The sequence below is a fragment of the Nilaparvata lugens genome, unplaced genomic scaffold, assembly GCF_014356525.2.
Source record: "Nilaparvata lugens isolate BPH unplaced genomic scaffold, ASM1435652v1 scaffold6705, whole genome shotgun sequence".
Lineage (NCBI taxonomy): Eukaryota > Metazoa > Arthropoda > Insecta > Hemiptera > Delphacidae > Nilaparvata > Nilaparvata lugens.
The window spans coordinates 6,845-15,574 of record NW_024092456.1 but is presented as its reverse complement, the minus strand read 5'-3'; the positions used below and the strand labels follow the sequence as shown (position 1 = coordinate 15,574).

The 8,730-nt window shown below is 39.2% G+C and overlaps 2 protein-coding genes across 2 annotated transcripts; both read right to left on the bottom strand.

Annotated features, from left to right (window-relative positions):
- Positions 1-3,458: 3,458 nt before the first annotated feature.
- On the bottom strand, positions 3,459-3,914 carry LOC111052430. The gene has a single exon (XM_022339089.1). It carries the CDS (start codon positions 3,912-3,914, stop codon positions 3,459-3,461), a length of 456 nt encoding a protein of 151 aa, XP_022194781.1.
- Positions 3,915-4,804: 890 nt separating this feature from the next.
- On the bottom strand, positions 4,805-6,202 carry LOC120356413 (craniofacial development protein 2-like). The gene has a single exon (XM_039445356.1). The coding sequence runs from the start codon at positions 6,200-6,202 to the stop codon at positions 4,805-4,807; it is 1,398 nt and encodes a 465-aa protein (XP_039301290.1).
- Positions 6,203-8,730: the final 2,528 nt, after the last annotated feature.

Sequence of the window (8,730 nt, the reverse complement as noted above, 5' to 3'; positions counted from 1 at the left end):
CCATCTCTTTTGCTAGTTTTCTATCTCAAATTAATCGCCTCAACTACTATGAGTTGAATATCGATTACTGACATATTTGTTCAACATTTTAAAATTTGCTCTTTGGTTACATAATCTAAATTCGTATCACATTTTGTCTGTGGGGACTGAGGATTCTCTTGCGGGAAGGTCCCATCTCGTCTGAATATTTAATGTAGGTAGTCAAGGGGCATCAAGACTGTCATACTTCAGCCGGGACCGACAATTTAACGTAGTTTTTAATATTAGAATATAATTCATAGATACAAGATGAAAAAATTAAGTTAGAATAAACTGACAAAAAACTCACTAAAATCGGGAGAGAATAATATAAAATAACTTTTGCAACTATTAATGGATTTCTATTTCTTCAGTTTTGGCGTAATTTTCTGGAATTAACTTGAGTGGTCTTGAGGTTTTTCTTTCTTCTTCAACTAATATTCTAATAATTTCAATTATAACTGGCCGGTTTTCTTGTCTGTGACAACCTTTCCATTTGCCTCTGAAGTAACGATAGGCCGAAACTCGTGCGCTCTCTGTCGTTCTCTGCCTGCTCTTCTGGCTGACGCGAGGACGATAATAAAAAACTGTCTCCTTCAGACACCCTACCTCCCTCTCTTCACCCCACCCCAAAAAGCTTCTTTGTGCAACCACTTCATGTCACCATTAAAACTCGGTCCGAAATCAGCGCGTGCTTCACCCCCTCTCACAGATCAAACCCCCCCTTTCATGATGATGGTAGAGGGGAGGGTGGAATAGCCTTTCTCACATGCACAAGCAGCATCATCGTCGTCGTCTCCTTGAACCGACTATCACTCAGAGCCCTTTGTTGTCCCCAGCCTAGCACTCTTCAACTTTTATGATGCCTCAAAACGTAATCTGTTATAAAATTCGCGTCACCTCCTCCTTCACCACCCCTCTCTGTGAAAGTGATGATGGTATTGACTTTGCGAATATGTTCGTCTCCCTTCTGCAATTTTATAAAGAAGACTGCCTGAAACGCCTCACAAAAGACGTCACCGATTCATTTGCCCGGTGCTGCACTTGTCACTTCTCGTTACTCTGCCGTGTATTACGCCACATCATGGAATAAACAATCTATTTACAGGTTATGTGTATTATTTACAGTCATAGTTATGTGTATCATAAATTTATATTATATTTCAATAAACAATATTCTACTTTTATTCATTGCTGATCCATTTTTGAAGCTAGTTGGTCCATTGATCCGACGATCATTCATGTCCCTACTCTACAATATTTTTTAGATAGCCTACAGTATTCATAAAAACGCAGAAGTAGGAGATGCTCATTCGCTTTCAAAAATTAAATTCTATATACATAAAAAACTAAGAACTCTATTCAATAGGCTTTGGTCTTGATAAAAAATAATTAATGTAGCAAATACATTTGTCTTACCGCTCAGCTGAAATATGAATGCTCTGTCTAAGGTGGGCGTGTCTTGTTTTATCCAATGGTACTCCATAATCCATAAAGGTCACCAACTACCAATCTTGTGTATAACTCTATTGACAGATAATATATATTATTCTGCTGATTCTTGTTGAAGTCAAATGAAATAGATAAGGTGTGAAGGCCTGAGTAAAAGTGGTTTTGAAATTTCTTAGTAGTCTCATTCATAAAAAATGAAATCGAAGGTAAGCTGTCCAGTGTTCAGACTTCTTCAAATTTTAATGTTGGATAAAAGAATAAAAGAAGCGTTATATTAGGTACCGCACTTTCTAACAATTGGAGCTTGGAGTGAAATTTCTTTTTAGTACTGTCTAAAATATCAGAGGAATGAAGGAAGAAACGTCACAATCTCCAAAATAAATCTATTCAATAATTCCAAATTGAGGATTAGAAAGAGTATAACGTCTGCCAGTCTTTTCACCGAATAACTTATTGAATGTGGCGGTATTTCTCGCGTACAATCATTTTTATATGAAAGAAGCCTTCAATAAATGCAAATTGGTAGCTCCTTCCTCCATGATGAACAATTGAGATTGGTTTGATTTAATTTTGAATGAAATAAAATTCTTATCGCTAGTCTGAGCTTTTCTCTTTATTGTAATTTTACTGACGCGTAGTCAAGAAATCTTTCCTGTGGAGATATCTTCATTCATAATCCTCAGTTTCATGACGTAAGTGTATTCGATCGTCTCTTATTGTTGCTCTCAAATACCGACTCATTTTATACTCTTGCTACAAGTTTACCTAACTAGAAGGGTTGAAACTTATGCTTTTAGCTTTATCTTTTTTATCTATCTTCAGTCTTCTTGTTTTGATTTTGTCATACACAATTTGTCTCATTCAATATTACTATTTTTTGTCCATAATAGTGTTGTTTTTAAATTCCACTCATGCGTCTCTGATCCTTCATTTCTGAAACTAGAAAATAACAAATTATATATTTGATAATTGTATGATCGTGAAGTATAAGAGGAACTTCTTTCTATAGAAACTACTAACAGCAAAAACTATTCGAAATGAATTTCCAATACTTTCTTGAATTATTATAGAAATAATGAAAAGAAAGTTTCAAAATTACAGAAAATTGTCTCTGGGAACTTACTAGAATTATATAGAAACTGTTGAAAGTTGTCTGTAGGGAAACTAAGCTGCTCTTAAAGTATGTAAATAATTATAATGATCTATGGTAACCATGCGTACAGCTCTTCAACTGTACATGAACTATTATAATTATTCTAGAGAGGCTAGTCTGTAATTTTTTCCTGTGGATTTTAAATACCCTCTGAAAAGCTTGCAAATCTTGATGGTAGATCTGGTTTTCACGCTACTAAATTGCTGTCTATAGGGCGTCTAATTGAATTAGTGTTTTCTTTGTTTAGAATTTTTCAAGCAGCATAAAAACATTGAAAGAATGGGAGCCGGCTGTGAAATTGTAATGCTATGCCATGTCATCTGAGGAAAGACACTAGTAGTTGAGAGAGGGACAGCGAGTGAGAAGGAAGAGAGAAAAAACATTTGCAGGGTGCAACTATTAACTGCAGACGAATAAACACTCAGCGAATCGAATCTGTGTGAATGTCGATGTTTTGCATCTCACATTGGACGATTACAACTACGCTTCAAAGAATTTGTTAGCAGACTGAATGTTGTTATTTTGCCCTGATGCAATCCAACAGCTCCAACCAAATTGCTAGTTCATTGATGCATCGTCATGATTCTATACAGAGCTGGTTACCTTGCGCGTTCTTCTCTTTTAGAAAAGTAAAAATCATCTCACTAGAAGAAACTATTTAATCTATTCTTCTTCTTCTTCCTTGCCTTTTTCCCATTATTTGGGGTCGGCTCTCCTGGATCTTAGTCGCCAGTGATTGCGATCTTGGGTCGTCTCTGGCGTTAGTTGCAATTCTCATATCCCTAAGCACTAGTGCCATCCATGTTAGGCGTGGTCTGCCTCTGCGCCTTGGCTGTCACTCTATCTCCAGCACTTTTCTAGTCATGTTTTCGGGTGGGCGTCTCTTTACATGGCCATACCATCGCAGTCTTCCTTCCATTATTTTTTCAGCAATTGGCACAACTTTAAAACTGCCACGTACATGAATGTTCTTAATGTGGTCCAGTCTACTTACTCCTCTGGCCCATCTCAGCATTCTCATCTCAGCAGTATGAAGTTTCTCTGCATGTTGCTTTTTCAGAGGCCAGCACTCAGCATCATATATCATTGCTGGACGCACTGCAGCTTTATACACTTTGCCCTTGATGTGTATGGACATTCTATTGTCGCAAAGCACTCCTGTCAGCTCTCTCCATTTCATCCAACCCATATTAATCCTGCTCGAAATGTCTGCATCAATGCTTTCATCATTGCTCATGATCGACCTGAACCAGTTTGGCTCGCCACATGTCAAGTGCTTGCTGCATCTCATCTGGCGTTTTTCTGATAAGGACAATGTCATCAGCATATAGGATGTCCCATGGAGGTGCGAGCTAAAATTCTGCAGTGAGGTAGTTCATCACAAGGTTGAATAGGAGTGGACTCAGGGCAGAACCCTGGTGCACCCCCACCTCTACAATGAACTCCCCACTAGTCCCAGCCGGGCTCCTAACCTTTGTTGTGGCATTATGGTACATGTCTTTTACTATGTTCATATAGTGTTCTGGGAACCCTTGTGCCCTCAATGCTTGCCATATGAGCTTCCTGGGCACTCGATCGAAAGCTTTCTCCAGGTCAATGAAAACCATGTGCAGGTCAGATTTGTTGTCTCTCTGCTTTTCCATAAGGATTCTCACTGAGTGCAAAGCTTCTGTGGCCGACCTACCTGGGACAAAACCACACTGATTCTCAGTAACAGCTGTAATTCCAAGTAGGCGTTTGCTAATTACACGTTCCCAGATTTTCAATGTGTGCGAGATGAGTTTAATTGCTCTATAGTTTTTACAGAGTCGTACATCTCTTTTATTCTTATAGAATACAACAATGAAGCTTTTTCTCCACTCATCTGGCATGCCTTCATTTAGCACCCCATTGAAGATATTAGTAAGAAAAAGCAATCCCATGCTATTCAACTTCTTCCACACTTCCACTGGAATCCCATCTGGTTCTTTGGCTTTGTTGTTACTCATTTCCTGGAGAGCCAGACCAACCTCTTCCAAGGTTACAGATGGAATTGGCCCGATTGTTGGCTGAGCTGGCTGTAGTTCTTCACTTGGGAATGTTTCGTTAAGGAGCTGACTATAGTATTCCTTCCATCTTTCCTTTATGGCCTCATCATCAGTGAGAAGTTGACCTTCCTCATTTTTTATAAATTTGACCATGTTAATATCCTGTTAGACAGTTGTTATGTCTCTGTTTGGCAATTTTGAATATTTTTTGAGCTTCTTTAGTTGTCTCAATCTTTGCATAGAAGTTCTCGTTTGAAAGCGCCTTCACCTGTGCCACCACTCTTTTTGCCGCTTTCTTGGCTATAGCATACTCAAGCTTGCACCTTTCTCTATCTTCTGGTGTTTTGCTGCACAGCCATTGTTTAAAGAGACGTTTTTTCTCCTTCAAAATGGTATCTATTTCTGGATTCCACCAGCTAGTATCCTTGCCATTCTGTACAATACCTTTTGACACTCCAAGATGTTGTTTAGCAGTATCAATACAAAATTTTTGAAATTTTCTCCAAATAAGACTAACTCTTTCATCTGGGATCTCTGAGTGGAGGTACCGCTCAATTTTTAAGGAAAATTCGCCACCATCCTGCTCATTCAGCCTTTTCCAGCGTATTCTTTGAATCCTTTCCTTCTTCATCCTGATTGGATGTGGTAAGAGAAATTCTGCCACTAGGATTCGGTGTTGGGAGATAAGAGGTTCTCCAGGTATCACTTTACAGTCTTTAAATGTTTTCAGTCTATCCCTATTTGCAAGTATGAAGTCAATCTGTGATGAAGCATTTCCACTCTTGTATGTTATAAGGTGTTCTTGTTGCTTGGCAAAAAATGTATTTATTATAGCCAGATCATGTGCTGATGCAAACTCGAGTATATTTTCGCCTTCCACATTTGTAGTTCCATAGCCAAAGTTACCATGTATACTGTTATAAACAGTTGTATTTTGTCCTACATGCCCATTCAGGTCCCCACAGACATATTTCAATTCAGTTGGAGGAATGGAATACAGGAGATCGTTAACTTCTTCCCAAAATATGTCTTTTCCAGCATTTGCACATCCTGCTTGTGGTGCATAAGCACTTATGACATTCATACAGGGTTGATTGTCCAGAGCAAATTTGATAGACATGAGTCTTTCACTGACTCTTTTCACCTCTACTATTCTCTCCTGCAGATCTCTATCCATAACAATTCCAACTCCATTATGTGCTCTTGTTCCATGATAGATAAGTTTGTAGCCACAGCCAATGTTTCGAGATTTGGACCCCTTCCATTTCGTCTCCTGAACACAACAGATATTAATACGTCTATGTTGTAGTACTTTGCCCAATTCGGTGCTGCGTCCAGTCATTGAGCCGACATTCCATGTTGAAATTCGCATTCTAGGTGCTTGCGGTGGTGCTCTAATGACATTTTCGTCGCTTCTGGGGAACGCCCTAGCATTTTCTCCATCCTGAGGTTCATCGCTTACGGGGTATGTCCTAGCTCTGGGAATCGCAGTCTCATCGCTTATGGGGGATGCCCTAGCCCTGGTAATCGCTCTACTGGTTGTACTATTCATGATCAAGGAGAAAGTAATTGGCTTGAAATTTAAGGCCGGCTGCCACCAGACGCCAAGAAATAAAAGTAAGAGTGTGGCCTAGGGAGGCCGATAGAAAGAGAAAAGAAAGAATGATGCAAAGCAAAGTCAGTGGAAAAAGCATCATTCTAGAAAATAATGAAAGATCCAAAGCAATGAGAAGGAGAGGGAGTTGGAGGAAGGGCTTTGGAAAGGGGGGTCCCATTTAGTCGCCTCCTACGACAAGCAGGGATACTGTGGGTCTATTCTGGTATAGGTAACAAATTTTTGAGTATGATGTTCGACTCAAAGCTCCCCCAACCCACAGGGGGTAAACTATTTAATCTATTACGAATTAAAATTTAACAATATAATATATATATTTTCTTAGATATACAGAACAATATATCGTGGTATACTCAACGTGTACAGAACGTGGTATACTCACGCCACTTACCTTTTTAATAAACTTTGTTCTCTCTGAAGCTACTTTTCCTAATTGTCTCAAGTTGAGTAAGATTTGTCCTGTGTATAAAATAGGCGATAAGACACAGCCCGACAGTTACCGCCCTATAGCCATTGTCCCTATTATTGGTAAGATTATTGAATCTGTTATGTTTGATCAAATGTATGCATACTTTGATTGTAATAATATTCTATATTGTCATCAGTATGCTTACAGGCCTGCTCATAATACAATAATGGCTGTCGAGACTATTATAAATAGGATCTTAGAGTCTTTTGAAGACAGATTGATTACAGGTGTAGGCTTATTAGACTTGCGAAAAGCATTTGACTGTATCTCTCATAGTATCTTGAAAACGAAATTGCAGTTTTATGGAATTGTTGGAAAGGAACTAGATCTGATTGAATCATATTTGAATAGGAAACAAGTTGGCACTTGTTTCCTATTCAAATATGATTCAATCAGATCTAGTTCCTTTCCAACAATTCCATAAAACTGCAATTTCGTTTTCAAGATACTATGAGAGATACAGTCAAATGCTTTTCGCAAGTCTAATAAGCCTACACCTGTAATCAATCTGTCTTCAAAAGACTCTAAGATCCTATTTATAATAGTCTCGACAGCCATTATTGTATTATGAGCAGGCCTGTAAGCATACTGATGACAATATAGAATATTATTACAATCAAAGTATGCATACATTTGATCAAACATAACAGATTCAATAATCTTACCAATAATAGGGACAATGGCTATAGGGCGGTAACTGTCGGGCTGTGTCTTATCGCCTATTTTATACACAGGACAAATCTTACTCAACTTGAGACAATTAGGAAAAGTAGCTTCAGAGAGAACAAAGTTTATTAAAAAGGTAAGTGGCGTGAGTATACCACGTTCTGTACACGTTGAGTATACCACGATATATTGTTCTGTATATCTAAGAAAATATATATATTATATTGTTAAATTTTAATTCGTAATAGATTAAATAGTTTACCCCCTGTGGGTTGGGGGAGCTTTGAGTCGAACATCATACTCAAAAATTTGTTACCTATACCAGAATAGACCCACAGTATCCCTGCTTGTCGTAGGAGGCGACTAAATGGGACCCCCCTTTCCAAAGCCCTTCCTCCAACTCCCTCTCCTTCTCATTGCTTTGGATCTTTCATTATTTTCTAGAATGATGCTTTTTCCACTGACTTTGCTTTGCATCATTCTTTCTTTTCTCTTTCTATCGGCCTCCCTAGGCCACACTCTTACTTTTATTTCTTGGCGTCTGGTGGCAGCCGGCCTTAAATTTCAAGCCAATTACTTTCTCCTTGATCATGAATAGTACAACCAGTAGAGCGATTACCAGGGCTAGGGCATCCCCCATAAGCGATGAGACTGCGATTCCCAGAGCTAGGACATACCCCGTAAGCGATGAACCTCAGGATGGAGAAAATGCTAGGGCGTTCCCCAGAAGCGACGAAAATGTCATTAGAGCACCACCGCAAGCACCTAGAATGCGAATTTCAACATGGAATGTCGGCTCAATGACTGGACGCAGCACCGAATTGGGCAAAGTACTACAACATAGACGTATTAATATCTCCTGAACACAACAGATATTAATACGTCTATGTTGTAGTACTTTGCCCAATTCGGTGCTGCGTCCAGTCATTGAGCCGACATTCCATGTTGAAATTCGCATTCTAGGTGCTTGCGGTGGTGCTCTAATGACATTTTCGTCGCTTCTGGGGAACGCCCTAGCATTTTCTCCATCCTGAGGTTCATCGCTTACGGGGTATGTCCTAGCTCTGGGAATCGCAGTCTCATCGCTTATGGGGATGCCCTAGCCCTGGTAATCGCTCTACTGGTTGTACTATTCATGATCAAGGAGAAAGTAATTGGCTTGAAATTTAAGGCCGGCTGCCACCAGACGCCAAGAAATAAAAGTAAGAGTGTGGCCTAGGGAGGCCGATAGAAAGAGAAAAGAAAGAATGATGCAAAGCAAAGTCAGTGGAAAAAGCATCATTCTAGAAAATAATGAAAGATCCAAAGCAATGAGAAGGAGAGGGAGTTG